This window comes from Argiope bruennichi, chromosome 7 (genome assembly GCF_947563725.1).
Source record: "Argiope bruennichi chromosome 7, qqArgBrue1.1, whole genome shotgun sequence".
In the NCBI taxonomy this organism is placed as follows: domain Eukaryota; kingdom Metazoa; phylum Arthropoda; class Arachnida; order Araneae; family Araneidae; genus Argiope; species Argiope bruennichi.
Window position 1 is genome coordinate 89,042,267 of NC_079157.1, and position 19,615 is coordinate 89,061,881.

Sequence of the window (19,615 nt, forward strand, 5' to 3'; positions counted from 1 at the left end):
TCGCCAAAATTGTAGATCTAAGTCAAGTTTCGGATCTGATTGGTGGAAAAAAAGGCAATCTAAATGCGTATTCATATTTCTCCATTATAATGCAAAGCATAAAACTCGCCATACTTAATCACTACACGTGGGAGTACGTTAGTGGGATACAAATATTTAAGGACAATCACGATCTTCCAGGGTGCCTTCCCCCTCCCTACATTATTCCAACTCCGTTATATATTAACGTGATGTAGAGGAGGATCGAAAAAAAAAAATAACGGTGCAAAAAGGTTTACATTTATGAGAAACATATGGCCGCTGGTTTAATATCACTTTTTAGAGCGAGAGTTGAGGGAAAAGAAAGGTTTGAAAGTAATTTTGTTGTTTTTCAGTAAACATATAAAATAACAAAAATGTAAAAAATTATGAAGCAACATTTTTACTTTCTCATATGGGAAAAATACGAAGAATAAAGGATTGTACCAAAAAATTCTAACTAAAAAATTTGATGAATCTATTCATTTCAGACCTCTAAGTTCAAAAGACCCATTTTTAGAATAATATCTGTCTGCCCGTGAATACGATAACTCAAAAATGCTTTGAGCTAAACGGATGAAATTTGGTATATGGTCTTGACACCAAATTTCACGATTTTTATCAAATTTTGAACGAAATCTATTCAGAAGAACGTCTGTCTGGCTATCCGAAAATAAATTAACATGATAATTACAAACCAAAGAGAGATAGGTACCTAAAATTTGATTGATAGATTTAACATATGAAGTGTAGATCCGTAGCAGATATAGAATCAAATCCGCAAAGGGGTTGGTCGCTTGTTGGTCTATTCTTTCACAAGCATGTAAACACCATAACTCAAAAAAATAATGACTTACATATATGAATATATGGCATGTAATCTTATGACTTCATTTGTAGTTTGGTGTCAATTTCTTTTTCATTTGGCTGAAAAGAAGACATTTAAAATGCCCATTCGGTTTTCTGATACTTGTGTGTTAACCGCATTCCAGCGATTAATCGCCAAATATGACAAGGTAATAGACTATTTAGTTATTATTTCGTGTCCAATAGCACGTGGTTTGATAATACACAAGTGCATTTATTAAAATGTATGCAAAAAAGTTTCAGAGAGACAACTCCCACTGGCTATTCAGATGATTATCTCTTCGCAGTGCTTAATTTTACAAGCCAGAATTCCATAATTATAATAAAGTTCGTGCCATTTACCAGAAACTTTTATCAGATATCTGAGAATATACCTCTCCACATTATGCATAAGTGAACCGTTGTTTCAATTATCTTAAATACAAGAAACTTTCTTTTAGAGTTAAAAAAAAAAAAAAAAAGAGTTTTTTCAAACAAAAAAAAAATTATGGATGTACTATGCTCTCCATTTGATCGAAAACTTTCACATAAAATGACTAAAAATTTTTTCAAAACTTTTTACGAATAATTAATTGGCACCTCGATTAACAAAAATAATAGCGAAAAATCTTCAAAAAAAAAAAAGGTAGGTTATAATTCCACCATTTTCTTACTGTGCACAGTTGAAATCTACATAATTTATGGGGGAGAGGAGACACAGCCTTGACACGATTCTTAATTTATCATATTCGTTTGACCTGAAATCATCTTTCCAAAGAGTAGTTTTCCAGTTATTCAGCGCTTAAAATCAACTGTAAGTAAAGAAAATTTCAGTGAAATAGCGCCGCATTGATTTTACACGCACCACTGTTTCCAAAAGGCATTTAATCATTTTAACATATTTACTTAACTGAATTTCATACTGAAAACTTTTATCATTATATTACAATAGCTTTTGCATACAGTTAAACATTTCCAAATCGGCCATGGACTTTTTTTTAAAAAATTATTTTATTCCAGGTTTCGGTCTGAAGAGGTTCGGTTATTTAAAAAAACTCTTTCATAAAAATTTTTTAATTATTTCACATCCACCAATATTTAAGAAGTTTATTCTCATTCTGGCTAAGAGAGGACTCAGTATCTTATAAATGCGATTTTAACAAGTGTTCCTTGTACTTACTTATTCGGAGAAGAATATATTCGTATTACATTTATTTAATAGAAAACGTCAGTCGCATTAAAGTGCAATATACAAAATACAAAAGTTAGCATTAAAAACTTAAAAATACAATTTACATTCAAATTATTATTTATACAATAAAAAATAATATTACTACATTCAAAATAAAACTGATTTTGCGACCAAAACTGATTTGCAACTGATATTTATAGAATTAAAAAATTATATTAGTACATTCGAAATAAAACTGATTTTCGACTTATATAAATCATTATTATTTATAGAATAAAAAAATTATATTACTACATTCGAAATAAAATTGATTTGCAATCAAAACTGATTTGCGACTGATATTAATCATTATCATTTATACACTAAAAAATATTACTACATTCGAAATAAAACTGATTTGCGACATGTGCAATTTCAAATGTCAGCATACACAACGGGTTTCAGAGTCCTAGTTATTTGTTTCCTGAGGTAAGCAAATTTGTAAAATTCTCAAATTGCTTATTGTCAGCGTCTAAAGGGCCTTGAATGCGACTAATGTGAAATTGACCTTTTTTTTCACTGAAAAAAAATACAATTTTCTGTTATATAATTTTTAAGAACTGAAATGCGTCTTCCACAGTTAATATGAAAATAACGTAACTATTAAAAGCCTTAACCTTTAATATTACTTTAAATCAAAACCTTTACCTTTATTTTACCTATTTATTATTACCTCCTTATTATTAGAAATTAATTCATCAATATTAATAGTCCTTATTTCTTTCTTTTACTAAAGTCCAAGTTGGCTGGTAATTTCACAAAAACTTTCATGGTCTGCTTTATTGATTTTTCGCACTTTGGCGCTCTTGGCACCTTGACCTCTTTGGCATAATAAATTCAAAAATCCAGGTTAACATATTTAAGTATGTGTCATATTCATTTGTATTAGGATTAAATAAGCTGAAAGAATAGTTTATGAAAGTTCGAACAGCAAAATAAATTCTTGCGTCAAATAGACAAAACAATTACAAATTCCAAAGATTCCAGCTACAGGCACCCTTTGCTTTTCCCCGCGGCTCTCTCTCTCTCTTCTAACTACTCCACCCCCCCCCCTCTACCCTCAATTTGCCAGTCCACTTTTAACTTCCACTCACATACTCAAAATAAACAAATTTTCTTTCTTTTTGAGTAGTCTTGGTATAGAATCTTATCGTAATTAAAAGCAAATACCCTTTGGAAGTTTTTGAAGAAAATAATCCAACTAAGTTACATTTGATTGTCACTATGAATTTATAAAAAGTAATCACATAAATATTTTATTACTTTTTTTTTTTCGTATTTTATTATTTCAAACTATTTTTCCTACGATTTAAGTTATTATATAAATAAATCGGTATAGATCAAGGATGGAAAAACTTTTTATGAATAAAAAAGTTATAACAATAAAATAAATAATAATAAAAAAAAATTTAATGGAACTACAGTGTCTCACAAAAGTGATGGGACACTTGTGCTTTACAAAAGGAAACTGTAACAAAATAAATAAAAAAAAACATGTACAAATTTTGTGTGTGTGTGTTTCCTATTTAAATATAGTAACAATTATTACATAACATACATTTTGTCAAAATATTAAAATATTAATTTAATAAAAATACAATTGTTTAGAACGGAGCAAAAAATAGCTCACATAAGTGATGGGACACCATTAGATATGAAACAAAAATCGTCTGAAATAAGCAATAAAAATATTTTTGGTGGTTTTATTTTTACTCAAAAGCAATTGGCAATAATTTATAAAGTCGTCTGCAGTATTTCTCTCCAGTTTGTTTTGGAATTTTTGTGTTTTTTAGCTCTGTGCAGCCATGAATGCTAAACGAAAAGAAACTTCGCCTGAAATTCGAAAATTTGCATATTGAGCGTGTAAAATCTATTAGAAAAACTGCTGAAACAGTTAACTTGAGTCATTCAACAATTTTCAATATCATTAAACGATATAAAAAGAATCATATTATTCAGGATAAAAGAAGACCTGGCCGACCATCAAAGCTATCCAATGGAATAAAGCGAATCAGCGTTCGAAATATTGAAAAAAAAAATCCAAGAAAGAGTGCTCCTAAAGTTGCTGCTGATTTACAAGCATTATATGGAATAATTGTTAATCCTGAGACTATTAAAAGGGTAATTCGATCTGCTGGATATCACGGTAGAATAGCCAGGAAAAAATTCTTCGTAAGTGAAAAGAATAGAAAACTCAGATTAGCTTTCGCAAAATCAACATAAATAAGAATTCTGATTACTGGAATAAAGTTATATTTGCTGATGAGAGTAAATTTAATATATTTGGTTCTGACGGTAGAATCTTGGTGTGGAGAAAACCCAGGGAAGAATTTCGCAAACAGAACTTGGTGCCAACAGTAAAATATGGTGGAGGAGGAGTTATGGTATGCGGGGTATGTCGTCCGCTGCAGTTGGTAATCTTGTTTTTATTGACAGTATAATGGATCAGTACAAGTATATTGACATTTTAAAGCAAAATTTGAAATCTTCAGCACGAAAATTGAACCTTCATAACGATTTTAAATTCTACCAGGACAGTGACCCCAAGCACACTGCTTTGAACGTTAGACTCTGGCTGCTGTGTAACTGTCCTGAATTAATAAAAACACCACCATAATCTCCAGACTTAAATCCCATAGAGAATATTTGGCAAGAATTGGAATCAAGAATTCGCAAACACACCATTTCTTCAAAACAACAATTAAAATCGGTGCTTCAAGAAGAATGGGATAAAATCACTCCAGAAATCACAAAAAAATGAGTCGAATCCATCCCAAGAAGATTAAATCATGTTTTAAAAGTAAAACATTCCAACAAAATATTAAAACCTTTTAAAAAGTAAAATTTTTGGATAAATATTTGATGGAAAAGTAAGTGTCCCATCACTTATGTGAGCCATTTTTTGCTCCGTTCTAAACAATTGTATTTTTATTAAATTGATATTTTAATATTTTGACAAAATGTATGTTATGTAATAATTGTTACTAACTTTAAATATGAAACACGCCCAAAAATTTTTTGTACATGTTTATTTATTTATTTTATTACAGTTTCCTTTTGTAAAGCACAAGTGTCCTTTCACTTTTGTGAGACACTGTATATAATCTTAACCAGTTAAGTGCTTTCGACATGTATACATGTCTAAATTTTCATTTTGGCGACGTCAATGATAATTTTTTTATCTAATAAAAATAAAATCATACTCCCTTTACTATGATTTTTTACAAAATTTACAATGCAAACAATTATATTGCATCCGGCTTGTATATGCAACATCGCTTCACTTTAAAAAGAACGATAAAGATAAATCCCTCTGGAAAGAACGATAAAGATAACGATAAATATAAAATAAAAATCATTCTGGCTGTATGTGTATATATACGTAAATATAATTTTGCAAATGCGTGGCCGAAAAGAAGAAACTTTTGAAATTTTAACTTCGATTTATTTCACCTCGGGAGTCATAATTTGTAAAAGAGAGAAGTAATGATAAAAAGATGTCTCTTTACATCGCTGTACAAGAGCAAAGTGTGCGACATTTTTCCTTTCAGTTTTTTTACTGGAGATTTTGATAGGGATTTCTTTGCCACGTATCGATTTAGGTAACAGAATCTAATGACTTGGTGAACTTGATTTAGTTGCCACTAGTCTCATGGAACCGGCAACTATAATATAAAAATAAAATCAAAGAAAAGATTTATAGAAAAAGAGTGCCTATTCTTATTTTATATTTTTCAGTTACATTTTTGTAATTTGCATTGATTTATTAGTTCTATTTATATCACTTTTAAATATATATATTTTATTTTAAATCTTTTTTATGATTCATTTTTTATCTTAATATGCTCCTGTAAATTGCGTCGACAATAATTTATTGTTTATGTTCAAGATAAATCACGAGTGTCTTTTTATCTGTACCTGACAGTCGTCCTTTTTAAAGATGAAACAATGCTGGTGATGAAAATTAAGAGAATCAGTGCAATTTATTAAATTTTGAACTATTTGTTGGCAGTATTTTTTTCTCTTAAATGGCTGTGCAATCGTATGAAATTTTATAAAAGCCAATAAATTAATCTTTTTCAAAGACTCGGAAACATATACAAAATTACTTAATTTTGAATGCCAAAATAGGCAATAGTAATATATTGTTACGAATCTGTAATGCTGCTTCCCAGCATAGTTGGTTCCATCATCAGAAAGACCTTTTTACAGTCATCTGTATTAGACGGAGTCCGGGTGTCGCGTCGGAGGTCCATGAGCTGGGCGACAAACTTGGCGACCATTGTCGACTTGGCGACGAATTTGACGACTTTGGCAGCAAAATAGATTATACCCGAAACATCGAGAATTTTCCCGATCCATCTATTAGGAACCGAGATACGCCTCGAAAGTTCCTGATTGATTGAGAGGCTTCTAGCCCCGCCTCCTGAGACCTATAAAAGGAGGCCGTCTGTGCTGCCAGAGTAGAGTAGTCGGAATCGACGGTGAAGAACTGGTCTTCCAGGAATTAGCAGAGCAGCGACGGAGTCAAGCTAGTGCTGAACTAAGCTGTGCGCTACTGTCTGCTGTAGAGTCTTGTTGTGTGCTGCTGTTTGCACGTCTCGCGGCTAAAGATAATTGTCTTCTCTGCGCTGTATATAGTTGTCGTCTTTGTACTGTCCTGTCCTGTCTTCGTGTAAATAAACGTCGGTTTTTTTTTTTTTTCTACTGCTGACTGAGCGTTCTCCACACCATATAACTTCTACTATCCAAACGAAGCCGGAAATTTCGTAATAATATAATAGCTATTTACCATCGCAGGCAAGAAATTTGCTTGATATTCTCTGAATTCACAACTTAATATGATACATTTCATTTACCCTGTGGTCAGAGATGCGCTTACTTCTTCCTTATTTCGTTCATTTTTTTTATTTCAATACTTGTTAAATGATGCATGATATTGTTAAGGAAAAATTTAAATTTTTTCGGGAGTTCTGTGGTGAAAAAGTCCCAATAGCAAATAAGGATACTTTATTCTACTCAAAAATACAAATACACAGTAGTAAAACACAGCCAAAGCATACACAAAGACAAAACTTGCAGTAATTAATAACACACAAACAACAAATAGCTATTAAACAACCGTAACAGTACAAAGCGCTCAGAGAAAACTCTCTGGAAAGTCAATTTAATTTAGCCCATATTAATTTCATTCTAAGATATTCTCTTATTTCCTGATCCCATTCCACTTTTTCGATTTAATTAATTCAAGATAAGCTTTGTAAAAGTGCTTTCGCCAGCGGTTCACACGCTCTGTGTGAATGAATAGAAAAATGCCCAGCAAGCAAATTCTTTTAAAAGATCCCTGTGTTTCCCTTATCAGAATCGACATGTATGAGAAATCCCAATCAGAATCTTAATAATATATAAGCACTGTGGGAAAAATATTTTCTCTATAAAAAAAAAAAAACAAAAAAAACCTATAATTCGTCAATCCTCCTTTTCTTTGAAACTTTATGCCAGGGAAAACTAAACTTTAAAATGTATTGGAACCGTAATAGTAATATGTAAACTAACTATGTTTAAATTTATATAATTTGTATTATCCAAACTAACATTAATTTCTTAATATTATTCAACTTTTAATTTAGTTATTGAATTTATGTAGAACATTAATCTCTTAGAACAATAAATCTCTTGCTACAAACAATTAGGAATTAAATGAGGAGAAACATAGAAGAAACCGCGGGCAAGACAATGTATTACTATTTGAACTAAATTTTAATGCATTAGCAAAATCAATATGCCTTGTACATTTTGCAGCAAATTAAATTAATTATTTAGGTTCTTAAATCTATATGTTAAAACAGTTAAATAGAATGATTTAAAAAAAAAAATATGAGATTTAATTTATTCATCATTTGGATCAAAACTGAAATTAATTTCAATTACAAAAGTTTCATTTTGCATAGTTAATTATAAAATGCATTTAGATTACATTATAAATGAATAACAAATAAATTGCCAGAAATGCTTCATCCTAACTAAGTAAGATTACCATCTTAACAAATAATATTTAAAAAAAAAATTTACTTCAATTCCTACTTAGGTTAAAAAAAGAAAAATTTTATTTTAGTTACTTTTTGTTAAATAATTATCAAAAATGTATTGATTTTCGCAAGAATTGAACTCGCATTCTTCACCTTCACGTGAAAAATACTGAAATCCTTGCATTTTATCGATAGAACTACTGCCGGTAGATTTCAATTTGCATTACAAACTGCATAACTCTATTTAAAGTATTAAAAATTAATTAAAGTTAATAATTAATGAGCTATATTTGAAAAAACTGTATTAACATCAAGTGTCATCCACTACAAGTTTTAAAAAATGTATTTGAACTTAAATGGATGAATAAAAAGTATTTTATTAACGATTGAAAATTTGAACAAGGTATATAAATATATATGAGGAGGAGTGTGAACTAACAGAAGGAATTGAAAAAATGCATATATCTACTAAATAAAAAAAAGTCATAGCTTATTTCTAAATCGTTCATTTACATATATATATTAAAATTACATAGAGAGAGAAAGAATATCTAACATTCTAATGCTATAAAATCTCTTTCATCTTCTTAAGAGTGATGTATAATCCTTGAATAAAAACAAGCATCTCATGTATAATGATCTTAATCAACAGAAGAATAAAAAATAATTTAGAAACTTGACGCATCAATGAAGCTTGAATTAAATCTCAACAATGAAAACTATAATTGCAAATAATATCTAAAAAAATTATTAAAGTTACAAAACAATTACTCACTAATTTTATATAATTGAAAGGATAGTTTTTTGCTATTTTACGATAGCATAATTTTTTTGCTCCATAATATTCTCAGAAGTTATAACTAAAAAAACTGTAAAAGTTCATTTACTTCTTAATTAATTAAAATTCCTTTTAAAGGTTCCGAAAAATTCGTGGTGTGCATTCTGAGTATCCAAAGTATATATGCGCCAAATTTGGAAATTTTAAGTTTAGATGCTTTCCCTGCCATAAACGCCAACAACCAGATAGACAACAGAGACAATATTCTCTTTTAAATTTAGAAAATATGTTGACAAAACGGATATGAAAATGAATGATTCTTTGATCGATAAAGCTTATATCACAAAAATACTAAAAAGAAAAAGAAAAAAAAATTCATTATAATATTTTGGAAATTTTGAATAAAATTTGCTAAACTTGCTCAGAAAATTTTATTCATTATAATTTAAACCCTATAAAAAGAGCTTAAATAAGAATTTTGAATAGATGTAACTGTCAAATATTTATACATTAAAAATATGGATTTCACTGATCTTTTTAAAAAAATTTAGATAAAATGCATTCAATGCACTTAATTAAATTTAAAACACACACACGCACATTGGGGGATAGTAATGAAATAAACAAAATATACATTAGTTTCTTTATCCATAGGAATTTTATACATTGATAACTTTTGGACTGATTTATTTTACACAATGAAACAAGTAAAAGTTTTTCATGCTCTTTGAAGGTAGAAATAATACTTTATTCCTGCAGGTATGAATATGGAAGGTTAGCTTCACCGACCTACCTATCATAAGAAAGTTCTTACCCTAATGATGTGTCAAGTTCTCTTTTTTAAAATCAAGTATACTTTCACTTTCTTCCATTAAGTCCGAATCTTTGAAAAATATCTTAGCTTTTCAGGGACAGAATTTTAGTTAATAGATACCTATTTGTTATTTTGTTTTGAGAAACTTGAATTCATTCTCAAGTTTAAAAGGAAATGCATTCTTAGTTCTTTCTCAATTAAAGGGAATCGCGTTTTTAAGAAATCGAAAAACAGAAGTAAAAGAAAAAGATATTTACATCCTATAGTCAGCAAGTTGTGCCCCTTAATAACACCTTAGCACACATGCTCTGCATGTTCCATCCTATCCCACTGGTTTAATGTTTTATTTTATCATGACTCTGAGTAATAAGATTCATCTTAACGGTATAAAATGAATCTTTTGAATGGAACGACAATCGATACATTCAAAATCAAAATAACATAAATATAAATAGTTATTTAACTAGCTCTAGTGTGACAGTACATCTGTCGTTTCATTGATATTTACTAAAACTTTGTTTTAAATGGAATTATAAAAATAGTTAAGATTTATTACTTTTTTACTTTGACTCTTTTACTATATCGTATACTAAACCTTGATCATTGTTGGTGTACTTCTTAAAGAAATGAAAGAATATCCAATAACCATGATAGATAAAATTTCTCCCAAAATTAGTGGGACAAATGCTACAAAATAATATTTATAAATGTTGATATGTTTTATATACGACATAAATTTATCAGTGTTTTTCTTTAATATTGCATCAGCTTCCGATTCCATTTCATCAGCCGGTTCATGTTATGTATTTTTAAACTGTCACCGTGTGGGACACGTTCTCTCCTTGGATATCGGATCAAAACACGTTTAACATCAGCAACTGGAATCGTGTCAACTGTCTTTTTCGCTGAAGTGTTTTTTCAATAATTAGGAAGCAGATTACTTCGGAATCAGCTCAATCTTTTTTCAACATGCATTCGCTGCAAAACGTCAAAATAAACTGCAGTCGATCTGTGTCATCTGCACCCATTCTTATTTTAGCTGAACTAACGAAAGACACTGGATCAATCAAAATTGAATGGGGAAATACAACAGCTTTAGAAATAATTCCGAAGCAAGGATCGGCTATAAGTTTTACTTCAGTTTACTCCATCTGCCGATTTTTGGCCCGCACTACTGCACCGGCTCTTTATGGAAATAACATACTGGAAAAAACTGAAGTAGATCATTGGTTAGAATTCTGTAGTAGAAAATATACTGTTCCAGAATTCAAAGAGAGCCTGACGAAGCTTGACTCTACTTTATCTATGGTAACTTTTTTAGTTGGAGATGCTCTTACACTTGCTGATATATGTGTATGGTCCTTACTTTATAAGGGCTTACCAGCTGGGTGCATATTGCCTCAAAATGTAAAGAGATGGTTTACTTTCTTATCCAGTCAGCCAGCATTTCTTTCTGCCTCCCAAATGTTTCCTCAAGAAAATCCAACTTCAGATAAAAATGAATCCTCCACCAAAGTGAAAATGGAAGATAAAGGTAAATTTATTGAATTACCTGGTGCTGAGATGGGAAAAGTAGTTGTCAGATTTCCACCAGAAGCTAGTGGATATTTGCATATAGGGCATGCCAAAGCTGCTCTTCTTAACGCTCATTACCAAACAACTTTTCAAGGCAAATTGGTTATGAGATTTGATGACACTAATCCAGAGAAAGAAAAAGAAGATTTCGAGAAAGTCATTCTTGAAGATGTGGCTATGCTTCAAATAAAACCAGATATTTTCTCATATACATCTGACCACTTTGATTTCATTGAAAAGAAGCTGGAGGAACTGTTAAAATCTGGTATTGCTTATGTTGATGATACTGACCCTGAAACTATGAAAAATGAACGAGAACAAAGAATAGAATCCCGTAATAGAAATAATGACGTGGAGAAAAACTGGAAAATGTGGCAAGAAATGAAAAAAGGTACTGATTATGGAAAAACTTGCTGTGTTCGAGCGAAAATTGATATGTCATCCGATAATGGCTGTCTTCGAGATCCAACCCTATATCGCTGCAAGGCTATGCCGCACCCACGCACTGGAAATAAATACAAAGTCTATCCTACATATGACTTTGCTTGTCCAATTGTTGATAGCATTGAAGGTGTTACTCATGCTTTGAGGACAACTGAGTATCATGATAGAGATGCTCAATTTGAGTGGGTATTAGATGCTTTGAAATTGAGGAAACCATATGTGTGGGAATACTCCAGGCTGAATATGACACACACTGTTCTCTCAAAAAGAAAATTAACTTGGTTTGTGGATCAAGGCTTTGTAGATGGCTGGGAGGATCCAAGGATGCCTACCGTACGAGGAGTTCTTAGAAGAGGAATGACTGTTGAAGGCTTAAAGCAATTCATCGTAGCGCAAGGGTCATCACGATCTGTAGTTGTCATGGAATGGGATAAAATTTGGGCATTCAACAAAAAGATTATAGACCCAATTGCTCCAAGATATAATGCTGTTGAAAGAGATAATTGTGTTCCTGTTATTGTTGAAGGAGCTACTAATCAAGTTCTTGAAGTTGCCAAGCATCCAAAGAATCCTGATCTTGGAACAAAAACTATTAATGTTGGACCTAGGTTACTTGTAGATGATTTTGATGCCAAAGCTATGAAGGTGGGAGAAAATGTTACATTCATTAATTGGGGAAATCTTCTTATCACCAATATTTCCAAGAAACCGAATGGTGAGATTGAATGTGTGAATGCAAAACTTAATTTGGATAATAAAGATTTCAAGAAAACATTGAAAGTCACATGGGTTGTTGATTCTCCAGATTCACCACTCACACCATGTATGTGTGTGTATTATGACCATCTCATTACAAAAGCTGTTCTGGGAAAAGATGATGATTTCAAGAAGTTCCTGAACAAGAACACTAAAGTTGTTGTCAACATGAAAGGTGATGCTGATTTAACAACTTTGAAGAAAGGTGATATAATCCAAATCCAAAGGAAAGGATTCTTCATCTGTGATGAGCCATATGATCCATCTACTATGAGGTACACTAGTTGTGCTGGTTCTGTAGTTCTTTTCTACATACCTGATGGTTCCAAAGACACAAGTGGCTTACCTTGTGCAGTAAGAAAGGCTTTTACCCATGAAGAAAGTGTTAAAGAAAAAATCACAAGTTTAAAAGGAAAAGATTTTGAGAGGTCTCCTCAAGAAGAAAGTAAAAGCATTTGTTCGCCTGTAGGTGATGTATCAATGTCTTATACAGAAACTGATTCTGGATCTCAAAATTTGTTTGAAGCTGCTATGAATTTAGATAATAAAATTAAAGATCAAGGTAATCTCATTAGAAAATTAAAAAGTGAAAAGGCTGAAAAGAGTGTAATTGATACCAATGTTAAATTGTTGTTGCAGTTGAAAGGAGAATTTAAACAATGTACTGGAAAAGATTGGGCCCCTGGTATTAAAGTAGATGAAATTGTTCAGAAACAAAGTACTGCTGTTAGTGTTAAAAAAGAGAGTTGTCCACAGAACAATCCAGGCGATGCTGTCGGTATTCATAACAGTATAAAGGCTCAGGGAGATCTTATAAGAAAATTGAAATCTGAAAAAGCAGATAAGAAACTAATTGATGAAAATGTCCAGCAGTTACTGAAGTTAAAAGGTGAATTTAAAAAGATTACAGGATTAGACTGGAAACCTGATATAAAATTACCATCTGCTGAAAATAAAACCACTGAAACTAAAAGTTCAAGCAATCAGTTGGATTCAGTTCTAGATCAACAAATTAGGGCACAAGGAGATGTTGTTAGAAAATTGAAATCAGAAAAGGCTGAAAAAAGTGCAGTTGATGGAGAGGTGCAAAAATTGCTGAAATTAAAGGCCGAATTTAAAAATGCTATTGGTGTTGATTGGAAGCCAGATTTCAAACCTCAAGCAGTTAAAACAGAAGCAAGTAATCTGAAGGATACTAGCTGTAATGATCCCTCTTTTGAGCTTGATCTTCAAATTAAAGATCTTGGAAGTTTGATTCGAAAACTTAAAGCTGATAAAGCAGATAAAAGTGTTATTGATGAAAATGTAAAAAAACTATTGAAGCTGAAAGATGATTACAAAAATGCTGCTGGCAAAGATTGGAAGCCAGATAATCAAGCAAATGAAACTGTAAATAATCCTGGTAAGAAATCATCTGATAATCCAAAGAAACAAGCTACTAAAAACAAACCTGCTCAAAAAACTGAAAAGGCTGCTTCCGAAAATCCTGAAAGTGGTGTAAAAAAAATTACAAGACTTGGTTTAGAAGTGAAGAAGGAAGAAAATCTGGCTGAATGGTACTCTCAAGTTTTGACCAAAGGTGAAATGATAGAATATTATGATGTCAGTGGATGTTATATCCTACGTCCTTGGGCATATAGTATTTGGGAAGCTATTCAAAAATTCTTTGATTCTAAGATCAAAGAATTAGGAGTTACCAATTGTTACTTCCCGATGTTTGTATCTTCAAATGCTTTAGAAAAAGAAAAAACTCACATTGCTGATTTTGCCCCAGAAGTTGCTTGGGTTACCAAATCTGGATCTTCAGATTTAGAAAAACCAATTGCTATAAGACCAACTAGTGAAACTGTTATGTATCCTTCTTATGCAAAATGGATTCGCTCCCACCGAGATCTTCCTTTGCGATTGAACCAATGGTGCAGTGTTGTCCGATGGGAATTCAGAAATCCTCAGCCCTTCATTCGTACTAGAGAATTTCTATGGCAAGAAGGCCATACTGCATTTGCTGTTAAAGAAGAAGCAGAAAATGAAGTTTACTCAATATTAGAATTTTACTCTCAAGTATATGAGAATTTACTTGCCATTCCAGTTATTCGAGGTAGGAAAACAGAAAAGGAAAAATTTGCTGGTGCTGATTTTACCACCACTACTGAGCTTTATGTTCCTGCTAGTGGTCGTGGATTGCAAGGTGCAACATCTCATCACTTAGGACAAAATTTCTCTAAAATGTTTGAAATTGTATATGAAGATCCTGAAACTAATGAAAAGCAGTTTGTCTATCAAAATTCATGGGGGTTGAGTACCCGTACTATTGGAGCAATGGTTATGATACATGCAGATAACACTGGCCTTGTTCTGCCACCACGAGTAGCTGCTTACCAAGTAGTAATTGTTCCATGTGGAATAACAGCATCAATGAAAGAATCAGAAAAAGATGCCCTCCTGGTGAAATGTAGTGAATTCGAAAGTGTTTTGAAGAAAGCAGGTGTTGCTGTGAAAGGTGATTATCGTGATAATTATTCACCTGGATGGAAGTTTAACGATTGGGAACTTAAAGGTGTACCCATAAGAGTTGAACTTGGTCCTAAAGATATGAAGAAAAATCAGTTTGTTGCTGTGAGACGTGACACAGGTGAAAAGGTTACCTTGGGGATTGACACGGCTCCTAATTCAATCCTTGAACTTCTTGATAACATCCATTCTAATTTGTTTAACAAGGCTAAAAAGGCAATGGATGAGCATCTTGCTGTATCTTATGATTGGTCTGATTTCTGCAATAAACTTAATCAGAAGTTTATTCTCATGTCCCCTTTCTGTACAGAAATTGAATGTGAAGAGCAAATTAAGAAAGAAAGTGCCAAATTGTCAGAAGAAGTTCTTGAACCAGGAGCACCAGCTATGGGTGCAAAGAGCTTGTGCATACCCTTCCAACAGCCAGCTGAGATCTTACCTGATACAAAATGCATTAACCCCAGTTGCAAGAGGAAGCCAAAAAATTTCACTCTCTTTGGTAGAAGTTATTAACAAATTTCATGATATAAGATTCATGTTTTTAATCATTGATGATAAATATTAATGCCATAATAAAAAATGATTTGCCTAAAATCAATGAATTTAGTAATGATATGTTTTATTTAATTATTTTTCTGTCAAAGAGCTGTAACAAATGCAGTTTTTATAAAGACTATTATTCAAAACATGAGTAATTATGATTGAATCTGTTTTCTGTTATGGTTTTGTTTGACAACTATGTTTTCCACCTTTTTTACAAGTCGTTTTACTTTATACTTCCATATAATATGTAAGGAATGTTAGTGTATTTTCTGACAATTTTGTGGAATGTGTTTAATACTTTCTTGAAACTTCCTAGATTTTTATATTTTATCTTATTTATAAACTGTTATTTAAGCAATCTTATTTATATTAAACTAAATTATTGTTTTAATTCTTCAAATAAATTGCCTAAAAATTTGTAAGACATATAATAAAAAGATTTTTCTATAGTGAGATTTTTTTCTTTCGTAAATAGTTAAAAAGTAATTCTTGATATGCATTTATCTATGTGATGTTTCATAATTCAGATTAATTATCTGAACAGAAAGTTGAAGACACCATCTTTTGCTTACAAAAGTTATTATAATGCTTTTTCTGATAACAATCTTTTGATTTTTTTGAAAAATAGCAATGAAGATGAAATTAATGAGAAATACTCTCAATTCACTAAAAATATAATTAAATATATAATTAATTTAAAATATTCTTTTTCAAATATTTATCATAGAAAAATAATAAAGGCTTCTAAATAATAATTATTATACTTAATAATTTTCGAATAGAATTGAGTTGCTTCATTTGAAACAATACAGAATTTTTATATTAAATGTGTAATAAAAAATTTAGTAAAAGGTATTTTCAATATTAATTTTTCTAAGAAAGTTTAGGAATATAATAATTATTTTATAAATTAAGCTTTTTTATAGATTGAAAAAGCTATATGGTATTCATAAATTCTCCAATGCAAGCTTAATTATATAAATTAATAACATAGTCTTTATTATATATTAATATGTAAGGGCAAAATAGTAAGATTTTTTATTTATCTACAATTCAGTTGAAGTGTTAATTAAAGTTGTAATAATACTATTAACAGAAAATTATTTTAGCTTGAAGTTTAATTTTTATCCAAAATAAGGATACTTTTCAAAGGTAAATTAAAAAATTAGAATTATTTTCCTCTTAAATATTTTATGATGCAGCATCAATATTTTTTCTTGAGAGTATATAAATATTGTAAAATATGTTGAGTAATGTGTTAGAATTTCAGCAAAGCATAATCAAAATTTTATTAAAATGTTTTTTTTTAATTTTATTTCCTGATGCCTTGCATACTACAATTTAATAAAATATCTATGCTCCTCTTTTAAAGATGAGATAAATTCTCTTCCTTTCCTTAAATCTGCTGTAGTAGCTTATATTCTGAAAGAGGTTGTTATACTTAAGAGAAATTTGTCTGATGGCTATTAAGGGAAATTGTGTAAGGAAATGGGTTTGCCTCCTAGCTGAGCTTGAATGTTCAGGATGAGTTACTATACTGAAAAGCATGTGCCTTAGATACTTATTCAATAACACTTAATGAAGAAACGTGAAAATTTCATAGAAACATTTATACAAATGCCATAATTGGCTATATATTTTGCATTTCGATATTAAAATGATAGCTTTTGTAGTATATTTAATATTTTGAGCTATAGAACTAATAGTCTATTCATATTCACTTTATATAAATCAAATGTATTGGACCATTTTTTTTAATATGAAGTATATTTTGTTGAAGGAAGAAATGATGTGATTTCACAATTATTGTTTTTAGTTGACTGAGATATTTTAATCATTTATTGTTTTTTCCCTTATTTTGAAAGCGTGAATTATTATTATTTTGTTATGCCAATCAGTTCTAAATAATAAATTATTTACTTCCTAATACTGTTGGTCAAATATTTATAATTAAAAGTTTTCCTCAAAAAATAATATGAATTTTGTCATATTCTATTTCAATTTTGTGAAGACTCAGTTTTATCTGTCTATCTATCTATATGTATATATATAAGGCTTTGAAATTTTATATTTAATCATCACAACTAGTCATAAAATACTATCATTTTAGCAAACATAGTCACAATATGAATATATTTATTCATTTCCATATTATAATCTACTTATTTAACTGTGAAGTAGTATGACTTATCATCAACTATAATGGCTTCTTAGAGAAATTTTAAGTTAGATAGTAGTATTTAATTGTGTAATAACATCACATCTTAACTGTAGATGGCAGTTTAAATTCTAGACTAAAGATATTTGTTTCCATATTTAAAATCCACCTATTACAAACATGCATTACTTTTAACTAAAAATCAAGTGTCTTGCATATAATTTTTTTCTTTCATTCATCTAGTTAGCGTATGATAGAAAGGCTTTTCTTCTACAAACTACCATTAGAATAGATAATATAGGGGTACTTTTTAGAATATGTTGCCTTGTGTAAGAGACGAAAATTCTTGCTCCATATATATACGCCTTGAATGAAATGGAAAACAGGAGAAACTTAGGGTGGGGGTTCATATAAGCACTTTGAATTTTACAACTGCTAAATTCCTTAAGACTATGCAGGGGTGTTTGTGCTCCGGGGAAACCCCGGAATTCCGGGGATTTTGAACTTCGATCCCCGGAATTTCCGGGGATCGTCGTTCAAAAGGAAGTAGGAATAATAATGAATTATTTATTTTGATCTTTGTAATTTTGTTTGCTTTTAAAGCAGAAAACGCAAGGTCAGTGTGTGTGGTGAAAACTTTTTCTTTCTTTCTCCAAAGGCAGTAATAATGCGTGAAAAGGGGGAAAAAACTTCTTTTTTGTTCTTTCCTTATTGCGAGTTATGACTCATTCCCCCGGTTCTCGGACATTCTCTTCTGGATTCTTTTCGGCAAGTAGGCGCGGCAGAAAAAAAAGGGAGAGACTTCGTTCGACCAGATGTGCGATAACGTGACTCTGGGTTCAAAGGTCTTATCTCTCCTGGCGTGGCGCCAATAAGTAGAGAAGGGGGGATTTTTCGCCGTATTAGCTATTTGTCATTGATCGCTTCGCAACTTTTTTTTCTCCGCTGTGTAAAATTTTCGTTTCATTTATTGATGCACGTGTAAATTTTTCGTTTCGCTTATTGAAATATTTTTTTATTTATGTACGCAAGAGAATTTCATTTAGAAATTTCAGCATATGAAACAGAAATTACCCCTTAAAAATTCATATCTAATTAGTTTTACAGCATTAGATCCAGAGCTAAGAGGTAAAACCAGTACAATATTAGCTTTTGAAAAATTATCATCTTTTATGTCCCATATTTTTAGTGATAATGAAAAGTCAAAAGTAGAAGCTGAAATAAGGTTATACCAGAGTGATATTGATATCACCAAAGAAATGCTCTACACATCTGATGAAAGTGGAAATCAAGTCAAGTGTACAATTGATAAATATTGGTCTAAAGTTTTTAATTTAAAAGATGATTTCACAAATGATTATAAGTATCCTACATTGGCTAAATTGGTCAAAGCCTGCCTTAGCTGCTTCCATGGCCCATTAGTGGAAAGTGCATTCAACTTAATGGATACACTTGTCACTGACTATAGAACCTCTCTTAAGATTGATTCCCTAGATGCAGTGCAGACTATTAAATATGATTTAATGGCTTCTAAAGAAACCTCATGTGAAAAATATGGCTCAAAAAATCCAATGACTGATCCAATTCACAAAGATCTCTTACTGAATATGAACAGAAGTTGGAAAACATATCAAGAGGACTTAAAAACATGTATTTCAGATGAGTCACCTATAAAAGTCTCTGAAAAACCTTCTACATTAGCAGAAAAGCAAACTGCTTCTACCTCTGCATGTGCAGTTCTCGAGGAAATTTCTTCAACTGTAAATAAAGGAAAATAAAAGTCAACCTTCCTGCAATTATGAAGTTCACCACAAAAGAAAGACAAGCCCACAAACATCAGAAAATAAAAAAAAAGCAGCAGAAATTAGATAATTTTTTTAAAAGAATTAATTCAGGTAATTTAAAATATTTG

The 19,615-nt window shown here is 30.9% G+C and overlaps 1 protein-coding gene across 1 annotated transcript; it reads left to right on the top strand.

Annotated features, from left to right (window-relative positions):
* Positions 1–10,546: 10,546 nt before the first annotated feature.
* LOC129974910 (bifunctional glutamate/proline--tRNA ligase-like) lies at positions 10,547–15,909 on the top strand. Its single transcript, XM_056087696.1, has one exon. It carries the CDS (start codon positions 10,686–10,688, stop codon positions 15,513–15,515), a length of 4,830 nt encoding a protein of 1,609 aa, XP_055943671.1. The 5' UTR covers positions 10,547–10,685; the 3' UTR covers positions 15,516–15,909.
* The last annotated feature ends 3,706 nt before the right edge of the window (positions 15,910–19,615 follow it).

What these genes read in the sequence shown, in the direction of transcription:
- LOC129974910 (XM_056087696.1), top strand. Translation starts at nt 10,686, where the DNA reads ATGCATTCGCTGCAAAACGTCAAAATAAACTGCAGTCGATCTGTGTCA.